Raw genomic sequence first — 25136 nt, 5'->3', positions numbered from 1 at the left:
CCATCCCAAATTCCCCATTCCCATCCCAAATTTCCCATTCCCATCCAAATTTCCCATTCCCACCCCCAAATTCCCCATTCCCATCCCAAATTTTCCATTCCCATCCCAAATTCTCCATTCCCATCCCCAAATTTCCCATTCCCACCCCAAATTCCCCATTCCCATCCCAAATTTTCCATTCCCATCCCAAATTCTCCATTCCCATCCCAAATTCCCCATTCCCACCCCAAATTTCCCATTCCCATCCCAAATTCCCCATTCCCATCCCAAATTCTCCACCCCCATCCCAAATTCTCCATTCCCATCCCAAATTTTCCCATTTCCATCCCAAATTCCCCATTCCCGTCCCAAATTCCCCATTCCCGTCCCAAATTCCCCATTCCCACCCCAAATTCCCCACCCCCATCCCAAATTTCCCATTCCCACCCCAAATTCCCCATTCCCACCCCAAATTCCCCATTCCCATCCCAAATTCTCCATTCCCACCCCAAATTCTCCATTCCCACCCCAAATTTTCCATTCCCATCCCAAATTTCCCCATTTCCATCCCAAATTCTCCATTCCCATCCCAAATTTCCCCATTCCCATCCCAAATTCCCCATTCCCGTCCCAAATTCCCCATTCCCACCCCAAATTCCCCACCCCCATCCCAAATTTCCCATTCCCACCCCAAATTCCCCATTCCCACCCCAAATTCCCCATTCCCATCCCAAATTTCCCATTCCCACCCCAATTTCCCCATTCCCACCCCAAATTCTCCATTTCCATCCCAAATTCCCCATTCCCGTCCCACATTTCCCATTCCCACCCCAAATTTCCCCATTCCCACCCCAATTTCCCCATTCCCACCCCAAATTCTCCATTCCCACCCCAAATTCTCCATTCTCACCCCAAATTCCCCACCCCCATCCCAAATTCCCCATTCCCATCCCAAATTCCCCATTCCCACCCCAAATTTCCCATTCCCATCCCAAATTTCCCATTCCCATCCCAATTTTCCGTGCCCCAATCCCGAATTTCCGTACCCGCCTTGATCCTCTCGGTGCCGCCCTCGTGGCTGATCCCGGCGGCCTCGGAGTGTCCGGAGGGTCCGGAATGTCCGGAATGTCCGGAGTGTCCGGAGGGTCCGGAGTGTCCGGGCTGCGGCTCCGCCGGGAACGCCGCCCCCCTCTGAGGCCTGGCCAGGAAAAAAACGGGAATTCCGGAGCTGCCACCCCCAGGAAAACCCCAACTCCCAAAAATTCCCAGTTTTTCTCCTGGTTTTCCCATCATTTTTCCCTCCATTTTCCCAATTTTTTCCCCATTTTTCCCTCCGTTTTCCCGATTTTTTCCCCATTTTTTCCTCCATTTTCCCAATTCTTTCCCCATTTTTCCCTCAGTTTTCCCAATTTTTTCCCCATTTTTCCCTCCGTTTTCCCGATTTTCCCCATTTTTTCCTCCATTTTCCCTTTTATTTCCCATTTTTTCCTCCATTTTCCCAATTTTTCCCCATTTTTTCCTCCATTTTTCCCATTTTTTCCCCATTTTTCCCTCAGTTTTCCCAATTTTTTTCCCATTTTTCCCCCCATTTTTCCCATTTTTTTTCCCAATTTTTCCCCATTTTTTCCTCAATTTTTCCCATTTTCCCCCATTTTTCCCTCAATTTTCCCGATTTTCCCCATTTTTTCCTCCATTTTCCCAATTTTTTTCCCAATTTTTCCCCATTTTTTCCTCCATTTTTCCCATTTTTTCCCCATTTTTCCCTCCGTTTTCCCGATTTTTTCCCCATTTTTTCCTCTGTTTTCCCGATTTTTTCCCCATTTTTCCCTCAGTTTTCCCAATTTTTTCCCCATTTTTCCCTCCATTTTCCCGATTCTTTCCCCATTTTTCCCTCCGTTTTCCCAACTTTTTCCATCATTTTTCCCTCCGTTTTCCCGATTTTCCCCATTTTTTCCTCCATTTTCCCTTTTTTTTCCCATTTTTTCCTCCATTTTCCCAATTTTTCCCCATTTTTTCCTCCATTTTTCCCATTTTTTCCCCATTTTTCCCTCAGTTTTCCCGATTTTTTTCCCATTTTTCCCCCCATTTTTCCCATTTTTTTCCCAATTTTTCCCCATTTTTTCCTCAATTTTTCCCATTTTTCCCCATTTTCCCTCAATTTTCCCGATTTTCCCCATTTTTTCCTCCATTTTCCCAATTTTTTTCCCAATTTTTCCCCATTTTTTCCTCCATTTTTCCCATTTTTTCCCCATTTTTCCCCTCAGTTTTCCCGATTTTTTTCCCATTTTTTCCTCCATTTTTCCCATTTTTTTTCCCATTTTTCCTCCATTTTTCCCAATTTTCCCCATTTTTTCCTCCATTTTCCCTTTTTTTCCCATTTTTTCCTCCATTTTCCCAATTCTTTCCCCATTTTTCCCTCAGTTTTCCCTTTTTTCCCCATTTTTTCCCATTTTTTCCTCCATTCCCCCCATTTTTCCCCAATCTTCCCCAAATTTTTGCTCCAATTTCTCCCATTTCCCATTTTCCCCCATTTTTCCATAATTTCCCCCCATTCTCACCTTTTTTTCCTGGTTTTTTTGCCATTTATTCTGTTTTTTCCCAATTTTCCCCATTTTTCCCATTTTTTACCCCATTTTCCCCCGTTTTTCCCCATTTTTTCCCCTTTTCCCCCAATTTTCCCTCATTCCCACCTTTTTTCCTGTTTTTTTCCCCCTCTTTTCCCATTTTCCCCGATTTTTGCCCCATTTTCCCCCATTTTTCCCCATTCCTGCCTTTTTTCCTGGTTTTTTTCCCATATTTTTCTTTTTCCCCCCATCTCTTCGCCATTTCCCCCCCAATTTTCCCCCATTCCCACCCTTTTTCCCCTTTTTTCCCATTTTTTCCCCCATTTTTGCCCGTTTATCCCCGCTTTCCCCCCGTTTTTTACCCGTTTTTTCCTGTTTATTCCCATTTTTCCCATTTTTTGCCCGTTTTTTCCTGGTTTTGCCCGTTTTTTCCCGCTTCCCCCCCGTTTCTTACCCGTTTATTCCCCGTTTTCCCATTTATCCCCCGTTTTTCCCCATTTTTCCCCCCGTTTTTCCCCATTTTTGCCCGTTTTTCCCCTTTTTTGCCCATTTTCCCCATTTTTGCCCGTTTTTTCCATTTTATGCCCGTTTTCTCCCCTTTTATCCCCATTTTTCCCCAGTTTTTCCCGTTTATTCCCATTTTTCCCCGTTTTTTCCCACTTTTCCCCGTTTTTTCCTGTTAATGCCCATTTTCCCCCATTTTCCCCCATTTTTCCCCGTTTTTTCCCCCATTTTTCCCAATTTTTTCCCGTTCATCCCCGTTTTTTCCCATTTTTTCCCCGTTTTTTCCCATTTTTCCCCGTTTTTTCCTGTTAATGCCCATTCTCCCCCATTTTTTCCCATTTTCCCTGTTTTTTCCCCCATTTTTCCCAATTTTTTCCCGTTTATTCCCATTTTTCCCCGTTTTCCCCCGTTTTTCCCATTTTCCCCCGTTTTTTCCCATTTTTCCCCATTTTTTCCCATTTTTTTCCCGTTTATGCCCGTTTTTTCCCCGTTTTCCCCCATTTTTTTCTCGTTTATCCCCGTTTTTTTCCCATTTTTTCCCTGTTTTTCCCCCATTTTTCCCAATTTTTTCCCGTTTATTCCCATTTTTCCCCGTTCTTTCCCATTTTTTCCCGTTTATCCCCATTTTTCCCCCGTTCTTCCCAATTTTTTCCCATTTACCCCCGTTTTTTTCCCGTTTATTCCCATTTTCCCCCGTTTTTCCCCATTTTTCCCATTTTTCCCCATTTTTCTCCATTTTTTCCTCATTTATTCCCATTTTTCCCGTTTTCCCTGTTTTCCCCCATTTTTTCCTATTTTTCCCGTTTTTTCCCCGTTTTTCCCATTATTCCCCATTTTTTTCCTATTTTTGCCTGTTTTTCCCATTTTTGCCCGTTTTTTCCCGTTAATGCCCGTTTCTTCCCCGTTTTTCCCATTTTTCCCCGTTTTTCCCCATTTTTCCCCGTTTTTCCCATTAATGCCCATTTTTTCCCTGTTTTTCCCATTTTTCCCGTTTATCCCCGTTTATTCCTGTTTTTCCCCCATTTTCCCCCGTCTTTCCCCGTTTTTTCCCATTTTTCCCCATTTTTCCCCATTTTTCCCTGTTTTTTCCCATTTTCCCCCTTTTCCCCGTTTATTCCCATCTTTTTCCCGTTCTCCCCCGTTTTTCCCCATTTTCCCCCGTTTTTGCCCATTTTTCCCTGTTTTTCCCCATTTTTCCCCATTTTTCCCCGTTTTTTCCCCGTTTTTTCCCATTTTCCCCCTTTATTCCCATCTTTTTCCCGTTCTCCCCCGTTTTTCCCCATTTTCCCCCGTTTTTCCCTGTTTTTTCCCGTTTTTCCCCAGTTTTTCCCCATTTTTCCCCATTTTTCCCCGTTTTTTCCCATTTCCCCCCTTTTTCCCCGTTTATTCCCATCTTTTTCCCGTTCTCCCCCGTTTTTCCCCATTTTTTCCCGTTTATCCCCGTTTTTTTCCCGTTTTTCCCCATTTTTTCCCCATTTTTCCCGTTAATGCCCGTTTTTTCCGTTTTTCCCATTTATTCCCGTTTATCCCTGTTTATTCCTGGTTTTTTTCCCATTTTTCCCCCGTTTTTCCCCATTTTCCCCCCTTTATCCCCATTTTTATCCCCATTTTTATCCCCCTTTTCCCGTTTTTTCCCCGTTTTTTCCCATTTTCCCCATTTTCCCCCCTTTATCCCCATTTTTATCCCCTTTTTCCCCGTTTTTCCCCCTTTATCCCCATTTTTATCCCCTTTTTCCCCGTTTTTTCCTGTTTTTCCCCATTTTTCCCGTTTTTTCCCCGTTTTTTCCCCGTTTATTCCCATTTTTCCCCCATTTTTCCCCCTTTATCCCCATTTTTATCCCCATTTTTATCCCCTTTTTCCCCATTTTTCCCCGTTTTTCCCCGTTTTTCCCCATTTTTCCCCCTTTATCCCCATTTTTATCCCCTTTTTCTCCGTTTTCCCCCGTTTTTCCCCATTTTCCCCCCTTCATCCCCATTTTTATCCCCTTTTTCCCCATTTTCCCCCGTTTTTCCCCATTTCCCCCCCTTTATCCCCATTTTCATCCCCTTTTTTCCCGTTTCTCCCGTTTTTCGCCCCATTTCCCGCCCTTTCCCACCTTTCCGGGGCCCCTCGGCCGCTCCCGGGCGCGGAGAAGCTTCCGGAAGGTTGGCGGAAGGGGGAGGGGCCGGAGCGCGGAGACTCCGGGAAGCTCAGGGGCCTGGAATGGGGCAAAAAGAGCAGAAAACGGGCAAAAACGGGCAAAAACAGGGAAAAACGGGCAAAAACCGGGAAAGCCCGGGCAGAAACGGGAAAAAAACGGGAATAAAGGGGGGGGGAAATGGGGGAAAAATGGGAAAAATGGGGGAAAATTGGGAAAAAATGGGGGGAAAAATGGGGGAAAAAAATGGGGGGAAATGGGGGAAAATTGGGAAAAATGGGGGAAAAAATGGGGGGAAATGGGGGAAAATTGGGAAAAAATGGGGGGAAAAATGGGGGGAAAAAATGGGGGGAAATGGGGGAAAATTGGGAAAAAATGGGGGGAAAAATTGGGGGGAAATTGGGAAAAAATGGGGGGAAAAAATGGGGAAAAAAATTGGGGGAAAAATGGGGGGAAATTGGGAAAAATGGGGGGAAAAATGGGGGGAAAATGGGGGGAAATGGGGGAAAATTGGGAAAAAATGGGGGGAAAAATTGGGGGGAAATTGGGAAAAAATGGGGGGAAAAAATGGGGGGAAATGGGGGAAAATTGGGGGGAAAAAATGGGGGGAAATGGGGGAAAAAATGGGGGAAATGGGGGAAAATTGGGAAAAAATGGGGGGAAAATGGGGGAAAAATGGGGGAAAAAATGGGGGGAAATGGGGAAAAATTGGGAAAAAATGGGGGGAAAAATGGGGGAAAAAATGGGGGGAATGGGGGAAAATTGGGAAAAAATGGGGGGAAAAATGGGGGGAAATTGGGAAAAAATGGGGGGAAAAATGGGGGAAAAAATGGGGGAAATGGGGGAAAATTGGGAAAAAATGGGGGAAAAAAATGGGGGGAAATGGGGGAAAATTGGGAAAAAAATGGGGAAAAAAATGGGGGAAAAAAATGGGGGAAAATGGGGGAAAAAAATGGGGGAAAATGGGGGAAAATTGGGAAAAATGGGGGAAAAAATGGGGGGAAATGGGGGAAAATTGGGAAAAATGGGGAAAAAAATGGGGGAAAAATGGGGGGAAATGGGGGAAAAATGGGGGGGAAAATGGGGTGAAATGGGGGGAAATTGGGAAAAAATGGGGGGAAAAATGGGGGAAATTGGGAAAAAATGGAGGAAAAATGGGGGAAAAAATGGGGGAAAATGGGGGAAAATTGGGAAAAATGGGGGAAAAAATGGGGAAAAAATGGGGGGAAATTGGGAAAAAATGGGGGAAAAATGGGGGGAAATGGGGTGAAATGGGGGGAAATTGGGAAAAAATGGGGGGAAAAATGGGGGGAAATTGGGAAAAAACGGGGGAAAAATGGGGGAAAAAATGGGGGAAAATTGGGAAAAAATGGGGGGGAAAATGGGGGGAAATGGGGGAAAATTGGGGAAAAGTGGGGGGAAAAATGGGGGAAAATGGGGGAAAATTGGGAAAAATGGGGGAAAAAATGGGAAAAAATGGGGGAAATGGGGGAAAATTGGGAAAAAATGGGGGAAAAATGGGGGAAAAATGGGGGGAATGGGGGAAAATTGGGGAAAAATGGGGGGAAAAATGGGGGGAAAAATGGGAAAAAAAATGGAAAAATTGGAAAAAATGGGGGGAGATTGGGGAGAAAATGGGGAATAAATGGGAAAAATGGGAAAAATGGGGGAAATGGGGAAAGATGGAAAAATGGGAAAATGGGGAATAAATGGGGGGAAAATTGGAGGGAAAACGGGGGAAAATGGGGAATAAATGGGAAAAATGGGAAATAATGGGGGGAAAGTTGGGGGGAAATGGGGAAAAATGGGGGAAAAATTGGGGGGAAATCGAGGGGAAATGGGAAAAATGGGGGGAATGAGGGGAAATCGGGAAAAATGGGAAAAAATGGGGAGAAATGGGAAACAATGGGGAAAAAATGGGGGGAAATGGGGGAAAAATGGGGGGAAAATGGGGGGAAATGGGGAAAGATGGAAAAATGGGAAAAAAATGGGAAAAATGGGAAAAAATGGGGGGAAATTGGGGGGAAATGGGAAAAAATGGGAAAAATGGGAAAAAAATAGGGGCAAATGGGAAAAAATGGGGGGAAATGGGAAAAAAAGGGGAATAAATGGGGGAAAAATTGGGGGAAATCGGGGGGAAATGGGAAAAATGGGGAGAAATGGGAAAAAATTGGGAAAAAATGGGGAAAAAAGGGGGAAAAAAGGGGGAAAAAAGGGGGCGAAATTGGGGGGAAATGGGGGAAAATGGGGAAAAATGGGGGAAAAATGGAAAAATGGGAAAAAATGGGGTAAAATCGGGAATAAATGAGGAAAAAATGGGGGAAATGGGGAAAAATGGGGAAAAAATGGAAAAATGGGGAAAAATGGGGGGAAATTGGGGAGAAATGGGAAAAAATGGGAAAAATGGGAAAAAAACAGGGGCAAATGGGAAAAAATGGGGGGAAATGGGAAAAATTGGGGGGAAATGGGAAAAAAAGGGGAATAAATGGGGGAAAAATTGGGGGGAAATCGGGGGGAAATGGGAAAAATGGGGGGAAAAATGGAAAAATGGGAAAAAATGGGGGGAAATTGGGGAATAAATGGGAAAAAATGGGGAGAAACGGGGGAAAATGGGGAAATTTGGGGAGAAATGAGGGAAATTGGGGGAATCCCAGAAATCCCAGGGATTTTGGGGAGAATTCTGGGAATTTTGGGTAGAATCTCAGGAATTCTGGGGATCTGGGGGGAATCCTGTGAATTTTGGGGGGATTTTGGTGGGAATTCCGGGAATTTGGGGAGAATTTGGGGGATTTGGGGTGGAATCCCAGGAATTCTGGGGATTTTGGGGGATATGGGGGAAATTCCAGAACTTTTGAAGGGATTTTTGCTGGGAATTCCAAGAATTTTGGTGGGAGTTCTGGGGGGATTTTGGTGGGAATTCCGGGGGGATTTTGGTGGGAATTCCACGAATTTTGGGGTGGTTTTGGTGGGAATTCCGGGGATTTTGGTGGGAATTTGGGGGGGATTTTGGTGGGAATTTTGGGGGTAATTCCCGGAATTTTGGGCATCTCTGTCTCCTCACCTTTTCCCGTGGCCGGGCTGCGTTTCCCGCGGAGGAATCCCGGGAATTTGGGGGGATTTTGGTGGGAATTCTGGGAATTTTGTGGGAATTCCGGGAATTTTGTGGGGAATTCTGGGAATTTTGGGGGGAATTCCAGGAATTTGGGGGGATTTTGGTGGGAATTTTGTGGGAATCCCAGGAATTCTGGGGGGATTTTGGTGGGAATTTTGTGGGAATCCCAGGAATTCTGGGGGGATTTTGGTGGGAGTTCTGGGGATTTTGGGGGGGGATTTTGGTGGGAATCCTGGGAATTTTGGTGGGAATTCCGGGGATTTTGTGGGAATTCCAGGAATTCTGGGGGGATTTTGGTGGGAATTCCGGGAATTTTGGTGGGAATTCCGGGGATTTTGATGGGAATTCCAGGAATTCTGGGGGGATTTTGGTGGGAATTCCGGGAATTTTGGTGGGAATCCCGGGGATTTTGCGGGAATTCTGGGGGGATTTTGGTGGGAATTCTGGGAATTTTTGGTGGGAATCCCAGGAATTTTGGGGTGGTTTTGGTGGGAACTCCGGGACTTAGGTGAGAATTCCGAGAATTTTGGAGCGATTTTGGTGGGAATTCCAAGGAATTTGGGGGTATTTTGCTGGGAATTTCAGGAATTTTGGTGGGAATCCCGGGAATTTTGGTGGGAATCCCGGGGGGATTTTGGTGGGAATCCCAGGAATTCTGGGGGGTATTTTGGGGGTAATTCCGGGAATTTTGGGCATCTCCGTCTCCTCACCTTTTCCCGTGGCTGGGCTGCGTTTCCCGCGGAGGAATCCCGGGAATTTGGGGGGATTTTGGTGGGAATTCTGGGAATTTTGGTGGGAATTCTGGGGGAATTTTGGTGGGAATTCCGGGGATTTGGGGAGGATTTTGGTGGGAATTCCGGGGATTTTGGGGGGATTTTGATGGGAATTCCGGGGATTTTGGTGGGAATTCTGGGAATTTTGGTGGGAATTCCGGGGCTATTTTGGTGGGAATCCCAGGAATTTTGGTGGGAATTCTGGGGGAATTTTGGTGGGAATTCCGGGGATTCTGGGGGGATTTTGGTGGGAATTCCGGGAATTTTTGGTGGGAATCCCAGGAATTTTGGGGTGGTTTTGGTGGGAACTCCGGGACTTAGGTGAGAATTCCGAGAATTTTGGAGCGATTTTGGTGGGAATTCCAAGGAATTTGGGGGTATTTTGCTGGGAATTTCAGGAATTTTGGTGGGAATCCCGGGGGGATTTTGGTGGGAATCCCAGGAATTCTGGGGGGATTTTGGGGGTAATTCCGGGAATTTTGGGCATCTCCGTCTCCTCACCTTTTCCCGTGGCCGGGCTGCGTTTCCCGCGGAGGAATCCCGGGAATTTGGGCCGGTGCCCGTTTGGTGCCCGCGGTGCCGCTCCGGTGCCAGCCGGCGCCGCTCCGGAACGGGGCCCGGAAGGTGCCCGGGAAAGGCTCCGGGAAAGGCTCCGGGAAAGGCTCCGGCTCCGCCTTCGGCTCCGCGGCCGGGTCCAGGCTCTCCGACCACGCCCTGCGCACACCGACGGGCACCGCTGGCACCGCTGGCACCGCCGGCACCGCGGATCGGGGAGGGGCGGCACCGGCGACACCGGGGTGGCACCCATGGGACAAGGGAAGGGTGGCACTGGTGGCACCCATGGGACAAGGGAAGGGTGGCACTGGTGGCACTGGGGTGGCACCCACGGGACAAGGGAAGGGTGGCACCGGTGAAATCGGGGTGGCACCCATGGGACAAGGGAAGGGTGGCACTGGTGGCACTGGTGGCACCCACGGGACAAGGGAAGGGTGACACTGGGGTGGCACCCACGGGACAAGGGAAGGGTGGCACTGGTGACACTGGGGTGGCACCCACGGGACAAGGGAAGGGTGGCACTTGGTGGCATTGGGGTGGCACTGGTGGCACCAATGGGATGGAGGAAGGGTGGCACCCACGGGACAAGGGAAGGGTGGCACCGGTGGCATCGGGGTGGCACCCACGGGACAAGGGAAGGGTGGTACTGATGGGACAAGGGAAGGGTGGCACTGGTGGCACCCATGGGACAAGGGAAGGGTGGCACTGGTGGCACCCATGGGACAAGGGAAGGATGGCACTGGTGGCACTGGGGTGGCACCCATGGGACAAGGGAAGGGTGGCACCGGTGAAATCGGGGTGGCACCCATGGGACAAGGGAAGGGTGGCACCGGTGGCACCCATGGGACAAGGGAAGGGTGGCACCGGTGGCACTGGTGGCACCCATGGGACAAGGGAAGGGTGACACTGGGGTGGCACAGACGGGACAAGGGAAGGGTGGCACTGGTGACACTGGGGTGGCACTGATGGGACAAGGGAAGGGTGGCACTGGTGGCACCCATGGGACAAGGGAAGGGTGGCACTGGTGGCACCCATGGGACAAGGGAAGGGTGGCACTGGTGGCATTGGGGTGGCACCCATGGGACAAGGGAAGGGTGGCACTGGTGGCATTGGGGTGGCACCCATGGGACAAGGGAAGGGTGGCACTGGTGGCACTGGGGTGGCACCCATGGGACAAGGGAAGGGTGACACTGGTGGCACTGGGGTGGCACTGGTGGCACCAATGGGATGGAGGAAGGGTGGCCCCGACGGGACAAGGGAATGGTGGCACCGGTGAAATCGGGGTGGCACCCATGGGACAAGGGAAGGGTGGCACTGGTGGCACCCACGGGACAAGGGAAGGGTGGCACTGGTGGCACCGGGGTGGCCCTGATGGGACAAGGGAAGGGTGGCACTGGTGGCATTGAAAGGAAAGGGGGAAGGGTGGCAGTGGTGGCACCAACGGCACCCACATGGCACCAACGGCACCCACATGGCACCAACGGCACCCACATGGCACCAATGGCACCCATGGCACATCAGGGTCACCAGTGCCACTCACGGCACCCGGATGGCACCGACGGCACCCGGATGGCACCAATGGCACACCAGTGTCACCAATGGCGCCCATGGAACACAGAGGTCACTGATGGCACCCATGGCACCCAGAGGGCACCAATGGCACCCACGGCAACCAGATGGCACCAATGGCTCAGAGATGGCACCAATGGCACACTGATGTCACCAATGGCTCAGAGATGGCACCAATGGCACCCGGATGGCACCAATGGCACCTGGATGGCACCAATGGCACATTGATGGCACCAATGGCTCAGAGATGGCATCAATGGCACTGAAATGGCACCAATGGCACCCGGATGGCACCAATGTCATCAACGGCACCTAGATGGCACCAATGGCTCAGAGATGGCATCAATGGCACTGAAATGGCACCAATGACACCTGGGTGGCACCAATGTCATCAACGGCACCCAGATGCCACCAACGCCACCTCCAGCAGGCGGCTGCCAGCGCAGCCCGGGCCACCGGGGCACCCACGGCACGGGGACGGCACCCACGGCACCCGGGACACCCAGATGTGACCGATGGCACCCGGATGGCACCAATGGCACCTGGATATCACCTATGCCATCAATGGCACTCAAATGGCACCAATGGCTCAGAGATGGCACCAATGGCACTGAAATGGCGCCAATGGCTCAGAGATGGCACCAATGGCTCAGAGATGCCACCAATGGCACCCAGATGGCACCAATGCCACCCAGGGCACTTGGAGGACACCAATGGCACCCGGATGGCACCAATGGCACCCAGATGGCACCAATGGCATCAACGGCACCCAGATGGCACCAATGGCTCAGAGATGGCACCAATGGCACTGAAATGGCACCAATGGCACACTGATGGCACCAATGGCTCAGAGATGGCACCAATGACACCTGGGTGGCACCAATGGCTCAGAGATGGCACCAATGACACCTGGGTGGCACCAATGGCACATTGATGGCACCAATGGCTCAGAGATGGCACCAATGGCACCCGGATGGCACCAACGGCACCCAGATGGCACCAATGGCTCAGAGATGGCACCAATGACACCTGGATGGCACCAATGGCACATTGATGTCACCAATGGCACCCGGATGGCACCAATGGCACCCAGATGGCACCAATGTCATCAATGGCACCCAGATGGCACCAATGGCTCAGAGATGGCACCAATGACACCTGGGTGGCACCAACGGCACCCAGATGCCACCAACGGCACCCCCAACACCCCGAAACCACCCAGCCCTCCCGAGATCACCAACCTCCTGGGGGTGCCATCCTCGTGCGGCGGCACGATGCCCACGGTGACGGTGACCGAGGTGCGCAGGAGGTCGATCATCTGCTCGTGGCTCAGTGCCACCGCTGCCACCTTGCACACCTCCAGCAGGCGGCTGCCAGCGCAGCCCGGGCCACCGGGGCACCCACGGCACGGGGACGGCACCCGCGGCACCCGGGACATGGGGATGGCACCCGCGGCACCCGGGACACCCAGATGTGATCGATGGCACCCAGATGGCACCAATGGCACCCTGATGTGACCGATGGCACCCAGATGTGACCGATGGCACCCGGATGGCACCAATGGCACCCAGATGGCACCAATGGCACCCAGATGGCATCAATGGCACCCAGATGGCACCAATGGCACCCGGATGGCACCAATGGCTCAGAAATAGCATCAATGGCACCCAGATGGCATCAATGGCACCCGGATGTCACCAATGGCATCAACGGCACCCAGATGGCACCAATGGCTCAGAAATGGCATCAATGGCACTGAAATGGCACCAATGGCACCCAGATGGCACCAATGGCACCTGGATGGCACCAATGGCACCCGGATGTCACCTATACCATCAATGGCACTCAAATGGCACCAATGGCTCAGAGATGGCACCAATGGCTCAGAGATGGCATCAATGGCACCCAGATGCCACCAACGGCACCCAGATGGCACCAATGGCACCTGGATGTCACCAATGGCACCCAGGGCACTTGGAGGACACCAACGGCACCCGCATGGCACCAATGGCACGTCAGTGTCACCACCGCCACTCACGACACCCAGATGCCACCAACGCCACCCAGAGCGCCCCCCGAGATCACCAACCTCCTGGGGGTGCCATCCTCGTGCGGCGGCACGATGCCCACGGTGACGGTGCCCGAGGTGCGCAGGAGGTCGATCATCTGCTCGTGGCTCAGTGCCACCGCTGCCACCTTGCACACCTCCAGCAGGCGGCTGCCAGCGCAGCCCGGGCCACCGGGGCACCCACGGCACGGGGATGGCACCCGCGGCACCCGGGACACCCAGATGTGACCAATGGCACCCAGATGTGACCGATGGCACCCGGATGGCATCAATGGCACCCAGATGTGACCGATGGCACCCGGATGGCACCAATGGCACCCAGATGGCATCAATGGCACCTGGATGGCACCAATGGCTCAGAAATAGCATCAATGGCACCCAGATGGCATCAATGGCACCCGGATGTCACCAATGGCATCAACGGCACCCAGATGGCACCAATGGCTCAGAGATGGCATCAATGGCACTGAAATGGCACCAATGGCACCCAGATGGCACCAATGGCACCCGGATGGCACCAATGGCACCCGGATGTCACCTATACCATCAATGGCACTCAAATGGCACCAATGGCTCAGAGATGGCACCAATGGCTCAGAGATGGCGCCAATGGCTCAGAGATGGCATCAATGGCACCCAGATGCCACCAACGGCACCCAGATGGCACCAATGGCACCTGGATGTCACCAATGGCACCCAGGGCACTTGGAGGACACCAACGGCACCCGCATGGCACCAATGGCACGTCAGTGTCACCACCGCCACTCACGACACCCAGATGCCACCAACGCCACCCAGAGCGCCCCCCGAGATCACCAACCTCCTGGGGGTGCCATCCTCGTGCGGCGGCACGATGACCACGGTGACGGTGCCCGAGGTGCGCAGGAGGTCGATCATCTGCTCGTGGCTCAGTGCCACCGCTGCCACCTTGCACACCTCCAGCAGGCGGCTGCCAGCGCAGCCCGGGCCACCGGGGCACCCACGGCACGGGGACGGCACCCGCGGCACCCGGGACACCCAGATGTGACCGATGGCACCCAGATGTGACCGATGGCACCCACATGGCACCAATGGCACCCAGATGTGACCGATGGCACCCAGATGTGACTGATGGCACCCAGATGGCACCAATGGCACCCAGATGGCACCAATGGCACCCACATGGCACCAATGGCACCTGGATATCACCTATGCCATCAATGGCACTCAAATGGCACCAATGGCTCAGAGATGGCACCAATGGCACTGAAATGGCGCCAATGGCTCAGAGATGGCACCAATGGCACCCAGATGTGACCGATGGCACCCAGATGGCACCAATGGCACCCAGATGGCACCAATGGCACCCACATGGCACCAATGGCACCTGGATATCACCTATGCCATCAATGGCACTCAAATGGCACCCATGGCTCAGAGATGGCACCAATGGCACTGAAATGGCGCCAATGGCTCAGAGATGGCACCAATGGCACCCAGATGCCACCAATGGCACCCAGATGGCACCCAGATGGCACCAATGCCACCCAGGGCACTTGGAGGACACCAATGGCTCAGAGATGCCACCAATGGCACCCAGATGGCACCAATGGCACCCAGGGCACTTGGAGGACACCAATGGCACCCGGATGGCACCAATGGCACCCAGATGGCACCAATGGCATCAACGGCACCCAGATGGCACCAATGGCTCAGAGATGGCACCAATGGCACTGAAATGGCACCAATGGCTCAGAGATGGCACCAATGGCACCTGGATGTCACCAATGGCACATTGATGGCACCAATGGCTCAGAGATGGCATCAATGGCACCTGGATGGCACCAATGGCACCAACGGCACCCAGATGCCACCAACGGCACCCCCAACACCCCGAAACCACCCAGCCCTCCCGAGATCACCAACCTCCTGGGGGTGCCATCCTCGTGCGGCGGCACGATGACCACGGTGACGGTGACCGAGGTGCGCAGGAGGTCGATCATCTGCTCGTGGCTCAGTGCCACCGCTGCCACCTTGCACACCTCCAGCAGGCGGCTGCCGCGCCGCAGCCCGGCTTGCCAGGCGAAGCCGTACTCCTCCACCTCGGCCACGCTGCCGTCGGGGTGCACGTGGAAGCCCAGCTGGCCCAGCCCGTTGCGCCGCAGCGTCATGTCCACCGTGGCACAGCCCGGCGTGGTCACCTGCGGGCCAGCAGCCGCTCGCTCGCCAACGGTGCCCAACGAGCCCAAACGCGGCTTTTTGGGCCCCTTTCGGGGCGGGGTTTGCGGTCGGTTTCGTTCCGTGCCCGGTTTGGACCTGGCAGCGTTTTGGAGGCCGCTCGTGTTTTGGTGGTTGGGCATTTTGGAGGCTTCGTTTCCCCCCTGTTTTGCCCGGTTTTGCCCGGTTTTGCCCGGTTTCTTCCTATTTTGCCCCTTTCTAATCGTTCCCATTTTGCTTCTCTTCGACTTCTCCCGGTTTTCTCCCCCCCCATTCTCCCCCAATTTCCTCCATTTCTCCCCATTTTTCCCCCAATTTCCCTTAAATTTTTCTGCCCATTTTCCCAGTTTTCACTCCTCAATTTCCCCCATTTCCCCCCCAATTTTACCCATTTCTCCCCATTTTTATCCCATTTCCCCCATTTCCCCCATTTCCCTCCCAATTTCCCCCATTTCCCTCCCAATTTCCCCCATTTCCCCCCCAATTTCCCCCATTTCCCCCCCAATTTCCCCCATTTCCCCCCCAATTTTCTCCCAATTTCCCCCATTTCCTTCCCAATTTCCCCCATTTCCTTCCCAATTTCCCCCATTTCCCCCCCAATTTTACCCATTTCTCCCCATTTCCTTCCCAATTTCCCCCATTTCCCTCCCAAATTCCCCCATTTCCCTCCCAATTTTCCCCCAATTTTCCCAATTTTTTTCCATTTCCCCCCAATTTTTCCCTCCATTTTTCCCCATTTTCCCCTCATTTTTCCCAGTTTTCCCCCATTTTTTCCCCCAGTTTCTCCCCCAGTTTCTCCCCACTTTCCCCCCCATTTTCCCCCATTTCCTCCCCATTTTTCCCCATTTCCCCCCAACTTTTTCCCCCAATTTTTCCCCATTTCCCCAACCTTTTCCCCCAGTTTCTCCCCCAATTTTTCCCCACTTTCCCCTAATTTTTCCATTTTCCCCCATTTTTTCCCCCAGTTTCTCCCCCCATTTTCCCCCCCATTTCCCCCCCATTTTTCCCAATTTTCTCCCCATTTTTCCCCATTTCCCCCCAACCTTTTCCCCCCCATTTTCCCCCATTTACCCCCCACTCCCCCCCATTCTTCCCCCATTTTCTTCCCCAATTCTTTCCCCCAATTCTCCCCATTTCCCCCTCATTTTTCCCCAATTCCCCCCATTTTTCCCCCATTTCCCCCCATTTTCCCCACCCCTCCCCACTCTCCCCCCACTTCTCCCCTCACCTTGAGTCTCTGCACGATCTCCCGAACCTCCTCGGCCGCTCCCTCCGCTCCCTCCGCTCCCTCTCCCGCCGATCCCGCTGCCGATCCCGCTGCCGATCCCGCCGCCGATCCCGCCGCCGATCCCACCCTCACGCTGACCAGATCCCCTCGCCCGTGGTAGATCCTCAACGCCGCTCCCTCGGCGCTCCAACCGATCACGTCACCGGTGAAACAATTGAACACCACTTCCTTGGCTCCCAAATCCACCAGCACCACAAACTCGTTGGAAATACCCAGAACGCACGGAATCTCCTCGCCGCGGCCAAAATCCATGGCGGAAACGCGCCACGAAACGGCTCCGGAACTTTCCAACTCGGCCCAAGGTCGAGCTTTGGATTTCTCTTTCTTTTTGGAAGCCAAGGAGATGAGGTTGAACTTGCCGGCCGTATCCAAAGGGGTGTTGGTGACGTAGTTTTCCGCCAGGTCCCGCAGGTATTCCTGCCGCGTCCTCGTGGCCATGGTGCGGAATTTGTGGGATTTGTGCGCGGCGTTCTCGGCGTTGATGGCCTTGGCCAAGAGGAAGGCGCGGAAGAGGCCGGAACGGCGGAAGGTGACGCCGGACGGCGGCACCGGGGGGCCGAAGGGAGGAACGTCCTTGGAGCGGGTGACGGCGACGCTTTGGGGGGAAAAGGGGGAAAAGAGGGAGTTTGGGGGATTTGGGGGGGGTTTTAGGGGGATTTGGGGGGATTTGGGGGGATTTTGAAGGAAATTAGGAGGGAATTTTGGGGGGATTTGGGGGGGATTTGGGGGATTTGGAGGGATTTGGGGGGATTTGGAGGGATTTGGAGGGAATTTTGGGGGGATTTGGGGGATTTGGAGGGATTTGGGGGGATTTGGAGGGATTTGGAGGGAATTTTGGGGGGAATTTGGGGGATTTGGGGGCACTTTGGGGGGATTTGGGGGATTTGGGGGGAATTTGGTGAAATTTTGGGGGATTTTGGGAGAATTTGGGGGGATTTTGAGAGATTTGGGGGGAATTTGGGGGGGATTTTGGGGGGATTTGGGGGGATTTTGAAGGGAATTAGGAGGGAATTTGGGGAAATTTGGGGGGAATTTGGGGGATTTGGAGGGATTTTGGGGGAATTTTGGGGGGAATTTGGGGGATTTGGGGGCACTTTGGGGGGATTTGGGGGGAATGTGGTGAAATTTTGGGGGATTTTGGGAGAATTTGGGGGGATTTTGAGAGATTTGGGGGGATTTGGGGGGGATTTTGGGGGGGAAATTTTTGGGGGAATTTTGGTGGATTTTGAAGGGAATTAGGAGGGAATTTGGGGAAATTTGGGGGGAATTTGGGGGATTTGGAGGGATTTGGGGGGATTAGGAGGGATTTTGGGGGGATTTGGGGGGGATTTTGAGGGATTTGGAGGGAATTTTGGGGGGAATTTGGGGGATTTGGGGGCACTTTGGGGGGATTTGGGGGATTTGGGGGGAATTTGGTGAAATTTTGGGGGATTTTGGGAGAATTTGGGGGGATTTTGAGAGATTTGGGGGGAATTTGGGGGGGATTTTGGGGGGATTTGGGGGGGATTTTGGGGGGGAAATTTTTGGGGGGATTTTGGTGGATTTTGAAGGGAATTAGGAGGGAATTTGGGGAAATTTGGGGGGAATTTGGGAGATTTGGGGGGATTTGGAGGGATTTGGGGGGGATTTGGGGGGGATTTGGGGGATTTGGAGGGATTTGGGGGGATTTGGAGGGAATTTTGGGGGAATTTTGGGGGGAATTTGGGGCATTTGGGGGCACTTTGGGGGGATTTGGGGGCAATTTGGTGAAATTTTGGGGGATTTTGGGAGAATTTGGGGGGATTTTGAGAGATTTGGGGGGAATTTTGGGGGGATTTTGGGGGGATTTGGGGGGGATTTTGGGGGGGAAATTTTTGGGGGAATTTTGGTGGATTTTGAAGGGAATTAGGAGGGAATTTGGGGAAATTTGGGGGGAATTTGGGAGATTTGGGGGGATTTTGGGGGATTTGGAGGGATTTGGAGGGAATTTTGGGGGAATTTGGGAGGATTTGGGGGATTTGGGGGCACCTTGGGGGGATTTGGGGGCAATTTGGTGAAATTTTGGGGGATTTTGGGAGAATTTGGGGGGATTTTGAGAGATTTGGGGGGGATTTTGGGGGGATTTTGGGGGGATTTGGGGGGGATTTTGGGGGGGAAATTTTTGGGGGAATTTTGGGGGAATTTGAAGGGAATTAGGAGGGAATTTGGGGAAATTTGGGGGGAATTTGGGAGATTTGGGGGGATTTGGGGGGATTTGGAGGGATTTTGGGGGGATTTTGGGGGGAATTTGGGGGATTTGGGGGCAATTTGGTGAAATTTTGGGGGATTTTGGGAGAATTTGGGGGGACTTTGAGAGATTTGGGGGGAATTTGGGGGGGATTTTGGGGGGATTTGGGGGGATTTTGAAGGGAATTAGGAGGGAATTTGGGGAAATTTGGGGGGGAATTTGGGGGATTTGGAGGGATTTGGGGGGATTAGGAGGGATTTTGGGGGGATTTGGGGGGGAATTTGGGGGATTTGGGGGCACTTTGGGGGGATTTGGGGGGAATTTGGTGAAATTTTGGGGGATTTTGGGAGAATTTGGGGGGATTTTGAGAGATTTGGGGGGATTTGGGGGATTGGGGGGGATTTGGGGGAAATTTGGGGGATTTGGGGGAATTTGAAGGGAATTAGGAGGGAATTTGGGGAAATTTTTGGGGGATTTTGGGAGAACTTGGGGGGATTTTGAGAGATTTGGGGGGATTTGGGGGACTTTTGGGGGAATTGTTATGAATTTCAGAGGAATTTTGAGGAATTTAGGGGAACTTGTAGGAATTTTCAGGGAATTTTTAGGAGTTTTGGGGAATTCGGGGAAATTTTTAGGAATTTTGGGGGGAATTTTTAGGAATGTTTGGGAACTTTTTAGGAATATTTGGGAGTTTTTATGAATTTTGGGGAATTTTTAGGGATTTTGGGAAATTTGGGGGAATTTGGGAGAATTTTTAGGAATCTTTGGGGGACTTTTTAGGAATATTTGGGATTTTTTAGGAATTTTGGGGAATTTTTAGGAATTCAGGGAACTTTTAGGAATTTTTTGGGAATTTTTAAGGATTTCGGGAATTTTTAGGAATTTTCTAGGAAATTTTCGGGATTTTTTAGATATTTTGAAAAAATTTTTAGGAATTTTGGGATATTTTTATGAATTTGGGGAATTTTTAGGAATTTTAGGAATTTTTAGGAGTGTTGGGGAATTTTTAGGGATGTTGGGGAATTTTTTAGGCATTGTGGGGGAATTTTTAGGAATTTTGGGGAATTCGGGGGGATTTTTATGAATTTGGGGAATTTTTAGGAATTTTTTTTGGAATTTTTAGGAATTTTTAGAAATTTTTAGGAATTGGGGGAAATTTTAGGAATTTTTGGGGGAATTTTTAAGGAATTTTGGGGAATTTTTAGGGAATTTTTAGGAATTTGGCAAATTTTTATGTTCTGAGGAATTTTCAGGAATTTTGAGGAATTTTTAAGAATTTTTTGGGAGATTTTAGGAATTTTTAGGACAGCTTTAGGAATTTTTAGGAATTTGGGGAATTTTTTAGGAATTTTTTGGCAATTTTTAGGAATTTTAATGAAATTTTTGGATTTTTTAGGAATTTTTTGGCAATTTTTAGGAATTTGGGGATTTTTTTAGGAAATTTGGGGAATCTCAATAAATTTTGGGGGAATTTTTAGGAATTTGGAGAATTTTTAGGAATTCTTTGAATATTTTTAGGAATTTTGGGGGAATTTTTGGAGGAATTTCTAGAAATTTTTAGGAATTCTTCAGAAGTTGGGGAATTTTTACAAATTTGGGGGGAATTTTTAGGAATTTGGGATATTTTCAGGAATTCCTGGGAATTTTTAGGATATTTTTACGAATTTTTGGTGTATTTTGGGCAGGAGGATTCCACGATTGATCCTTTCAGGATTCCCGACCCCGCCGGGATCCGCTGGGATCCACCGGGATCCGCTGGGATCCGCTGGGATCCGATGGGATCTGCTGGGATCCGCAGGGATCTGCTGGGATCCGCAGGGATCCGGGATGCACCGGGATCCGCTGGGATCCACCAGGACGTGCCAGGATCCAATGGGATCTGCCGGGATGCACCGGGATGCACTGGGATGCACCGGGATCCAATGGGATCCGATGGGATCCACCGGCATCCACCGGGATGCACTGGGGTGCACTGGGATCCACTGGGATGCACTGGGGTGTGCTGGGATGCACCAGAATCCAACGGGATCCACTGGGATCCACCAGGATGCACCAGGATCCACTGGGATGCACCAGGGTGCACCGGGATCCACCAGAATGCACCGGGATCCAATGGGATCCACCAGGATGCACCGGGATGCACCGGAATCCACCGCGATCCGCCGGGATGCATGTGAATCCAATGGGATCCACTGGGATGCACCGGGATCCGCCAGGGTGCACTGGAATCCCCCGGGATCCACCGGGATGCACCGGGATCCACCAGGATGCACCAGGATGTATTGGGATTCACCAGAACCCACTGGGATCCACCAGGGTGCACCGGGATCCACCGGAATCCACCAGGATGCACCAGGACGCACCGGGATGCACCGGGATGTACCGGGATCCACCAGGATCCACCAGGATGCACCGGAACCCACTGGGATCCACCAGGATGCCCCAGAATCCACCGGAATCCACCAGGATGCACTGGGATGCACCGGAACCCACTGGGATCCACCAGGATGCACCGGGATGCACCGGGATGTACCGGGATCCACCAGGATCCACCGGGATGTACTGGGATCCACCAGGATGCACCGGAATCCACCAGGATCCACCAGGATCCACCAGGATCCACCAGGATGCACCGGGATGCACCAGAACCCACTGGGATCCACCAGGATGCACCAGGATGTACCGGGATCCACCCGGATGCACCGGAATGCCCCAGGATCCGCCGGGATCCGCCGGGATCAGGCAGGATGCACCGGGATGCACCGGGATGCACCAGGATCCACCAGGATGCACTGGAATCCCCCGGGATCCCCCGGAATCCACCGGGATCCACCAGGATGCACCGGGACGCACCGGAACCCACTGGAATCCCCCAGGGTGCACCGGGACGCACCAGAACCCACTGGGATCCACCAGGATCCACTGGGATGCACCGGGATCCACCAGGATGCACCGGAATCCACCAGGATGCACCAGGATGTACCAGGATCCACCAGGATGCACTGGGATGCACCAGAACCCACTGGGATCCACCAGGATCCACTGGGATGTACCGGGATCCACCAGGATGCACCGGGATGTACCGGGATCCACCGGGATCCACCGGGATGCACCAGAACCCACTGGGATCCACCAGGACGCACCGGGATGTACCGGGATCCACCAGGATGCACTGGGATGCACCAGAACCCACTGGGATCCACCAGGATGCACCGGAATCCACCAGAACCCACTGGGATCCACCAGGATGCACCGGGATGTACCGGGATCCACCAGGATGCACTGGGATGCACCAGAACCCACCGGGATCCACCAGGATGCACCGGGATCCACCAGGATGCACCGGGATGCACCGGAACCCACCGGGATGCACCGGGATGTACCGGGATGCACCAGAACCCACTGGGATCCACCAGGATCCACCGGGATGCACCGGGATCCACCAGGATGCACCAGAACCCACTGGGATCCACCAGGATCCACCGGGATGCACCGGGATCCACCAGGATGCACCGGAATCCACCAGGATCCACTGGGATGTACCGGGATCCACCAGGATGCACCGGAATCCACCAGGATCCACCGGAATCCACCAGGATGCACCGGGATGTACCAGAACCCACTGGGATCCACCAGGATGCACTGGGACGCACCGGGATGTACCGGGATCCACCAGGGTGCACCGGGATGCACCGGAATCCCCCAGGATGCCCCGGAATCCCCCGGGATCCACCAGGATGCACCGGAATCCACCAGGATCCACCGGGATCCACCAGGATGCACCGGGATGCACCAGAACCCACTGGGATCCACCAGGATGCACTGGGATGCACCGGGATGTACCGGGATCCACCAGGATCCACCGGGACGCACCGGGATCCACCAGGATGCACCGGAATCCACCAGGATCCACCGGAATCCACCAGGATGCACCGGAACCCACTGGGATCCACCAGGATGCACCAGGATGCACCAGAACCCACTGGGATCCACCAGGATGCACCGGGATGTACCGGGATCCACCAGGATGCACTGGGATGCACCGGAACCCACTGGGATCCACCAGGATGCACCGGGATGTACCGGGATCCACCAGGATGCACCGGGATCCACCGGGATGCACCGGGATGTACCGGAACCCACTGGGATCCACCAGGATGCACTGGGACGCACTGGGATGTACCGGGATCCACCAGGATGCACCGGAATCCACCAGAACCCACTGGGATCCACCAGGATGCACCGGGATGTACGAGGATCCACCAGGATCCACCGGAACCCACTGGGATCCACCAGGGTGCACCGGGATGCACCGGAATCCCCCAGGATCCCCCGGAATCCCCCGGGATCCACCAGGATGCACCGGGATGCACTGGGATGTACCGGGATGCACCGGGACGCACCGGAATCCCCTGGGATGCACCGGGATGCACCGGAACCCACCGGGATGCACCGGGATGCCCCGGGATCGGGCGGGATCGGGCGGGATCGGGCGGGATCCGGGCCGCACCTGTAGCAGACGTTGTCGGAGCAGGGCTGGTGGGCGCGCACGATGATGAAGACGTGCTGGAAGTGCGAGCGGATGTTCTGCGGCGTGAAGGGCAGCGCGCCGGGCTCCTGGAAGATGATGGTGACGATGTCGTTGCCGATGTGGCGCTTCCGGAGCAGCTGCGAAGGAGCCGCCGTCGGATCGGGGGGGGAAAAGAAAAAAAAAAGAACCGAAGAAAAATGAACCGGGAACGGGCGGGATCTGGTTTTGGGATCGGTCGAGGGTTGGGATCGGGGTAAGGAAGCTTTGGGAGCGGTCGGGTTTTGGGAGGTGGCGACTCTTGGGAAACTTCAACTCTTGGGATCTCCCAAATGTTGGGATCATCCAACCCTTGGGATCCTTCAACCCTTGGGATCCCCTTCAAACCTTGGGATCTTCCAACCCTTGGGATCCTTCAACCGTTGGGATCTCCCAACTCTTGGGATCCCCTTCAACTCTTGGAATGCTTCAAACCTTGGGTTCCTTCAACCCTTGGGATCTCCCAACTATTGGGATCCTTCAACCCTTGGGATCCTTCAACCCTTGGGATCCCCTTCAAACCTTGGGATCTTCCAACCCTTGGGATCCTTCAGCTCTTGGGATCCTTCAACCTTTGGGTTCCTCCAACCCTTGGAATCATCCAACCCTTGGGATCCCCCCCAGCCCTTGGGATCCGCCAACCTTTGGGATCCTTCAACCCTTGGGATCTCCCAACCCTCGGGATCCCCCAGCCCCTGGGATCCTTCAACCCTTGGGATCCTCCAACCCTTGGGATCCTTCAAACCTTGGGATCTCCCAACTCTTGGGATCCTCCAACCTTTGGGATCTCCCAACCCTTGGGATCCTCCAACCCTTGGGATCCTTCAACCCTTGGGATCCTCTTCAACCCTTGGGATCCCCCAACCCTTGGGATCCTCTTCAACCCTTGGGATCCTCTTCAACCCTTGGGTTCCTCCAACCCTTGGGATCCTCCAACCCTTGGGATCCTTCAACCCTTGGGATCCTCTTCAACCCTTGGGATCCCCCAACCCTTGGGATCCTCTTCAACCCTTGGGATCCCCCAACCCTTGGGATCCTCCAACCCTTGGGATCCTCTTCAACCCTTGGGATCCTCTTCAACCCTTGGGATCCTCTTCAACCCTTGGGATCCCCCAACCCTTGGGATCCCCTCCAGCCCTTGGGATCCTCCAACCCTTGGATGCCCCGCTCCCCGTGGATCCCCGGGAAGGGCCGGGTGCTCGGCCGGTACCTGCTGCCGGTTGTTGGGCGTGTAGGGCAGCATGGTGGACACGTGGAACATGATCTCGTAATCCTGGTACGTGGTGTAGAGCGAGTGCGTGCCCGTGGAATCGGCTGCGGAAAACCGGGAAAATCCATCCGGTGAAATCCCAAATCCCGGGATCCACCGGGATCCCAAAGCTCACTCTTGGTGTGCAACTGGGAGCACCCAACCTTTGGGATCCTTCAACCCTTGGGATCCTTCAACCCTTGGGATCCTTCAACCCTTGGGATCCCCCAACTCTTGGGATCCCCCAGCTCCTGGGATGCTTCAGTCTTTGGGAGCACCCAATTTTTGGGACCACCCAACCCTTGGGATCCCCCAACTCCTGGGATCCCCCACCGCGCTGTAGAGCCGCGGAATCGGCTGCGGAAAAC

At 53.0% G+C, this 25136-nt stretch overlaps 1 protein-coding gene across 1 annotated transcript in view; it reads right to left on the bottom strand.

Moving 5' to 3' along the window:
* The window catches only part of LOC309583836 (signal-induced proliferation-associated 1-like protein 3), a gene marked incomplete at both ends in the record, with an annotated part of 96317 nt that overhangs the window by 43432 nt on the left and 27749 nt on the right, over nucleotides 1-25136 (bottom strand). Inside the window, 11 exons of the mRNA XM_082299663.1 lie at nucleotides 1026-1177; nucleotides 5144-5245; nucleotides 8247-8263; nucleotides 9631-9784; nucleotides 12436-12564; nucleotides 13233-13412; nucleotides 14032-14211; nucleotides 15168-15442; nucleotides 16687-17341; nucleotides 23463-23620; nucleotides 24730-24833. Coding sequence (XP_082155789.1) covers nucleotides 1026-1177; nucleotides 5144-5245; nucleotides 8247-8263; nucleotides 9631-9784; nucleotides 12436-12564; nucleotides 13233-13412; nucleotides 14032-14211; nucleotides 15168-15442; nucleotides 16687-17341; nucleotides 23463-23620; nucleotides 24730-24833 — 2106 coding nt within the window. The remainder of the gene's footprint in view (nucleotides 1-1025; nucleotides 1178-5143; nucleotides 5246-8246; nucleotides 8264-9630; nucleotides 9785-12435; nucleotides 12565-13232; nucleotides 13413-14031; nucleotides 14212-15167; nucleotides 15443-16686; nucleotides 17342-23462; nucleotides 23621-24729; nucleotides 24834-25136) is intronic.

Source organism: Coloeus monedula (assembly GCF_965178545.1).
Source record: "Coloeus monedula genome assembly, chromosome: 33".
In the NCBI taxonomy this organism is placed as follows: Eukaryota; Metazoa; Chordata; class Aves; order Passeriformes; family Corvidae; genus Coloeus; species Coloeus monedula.
This window is presented reverse-complemented; position numbering and strand designations above follow the sequence as displayed.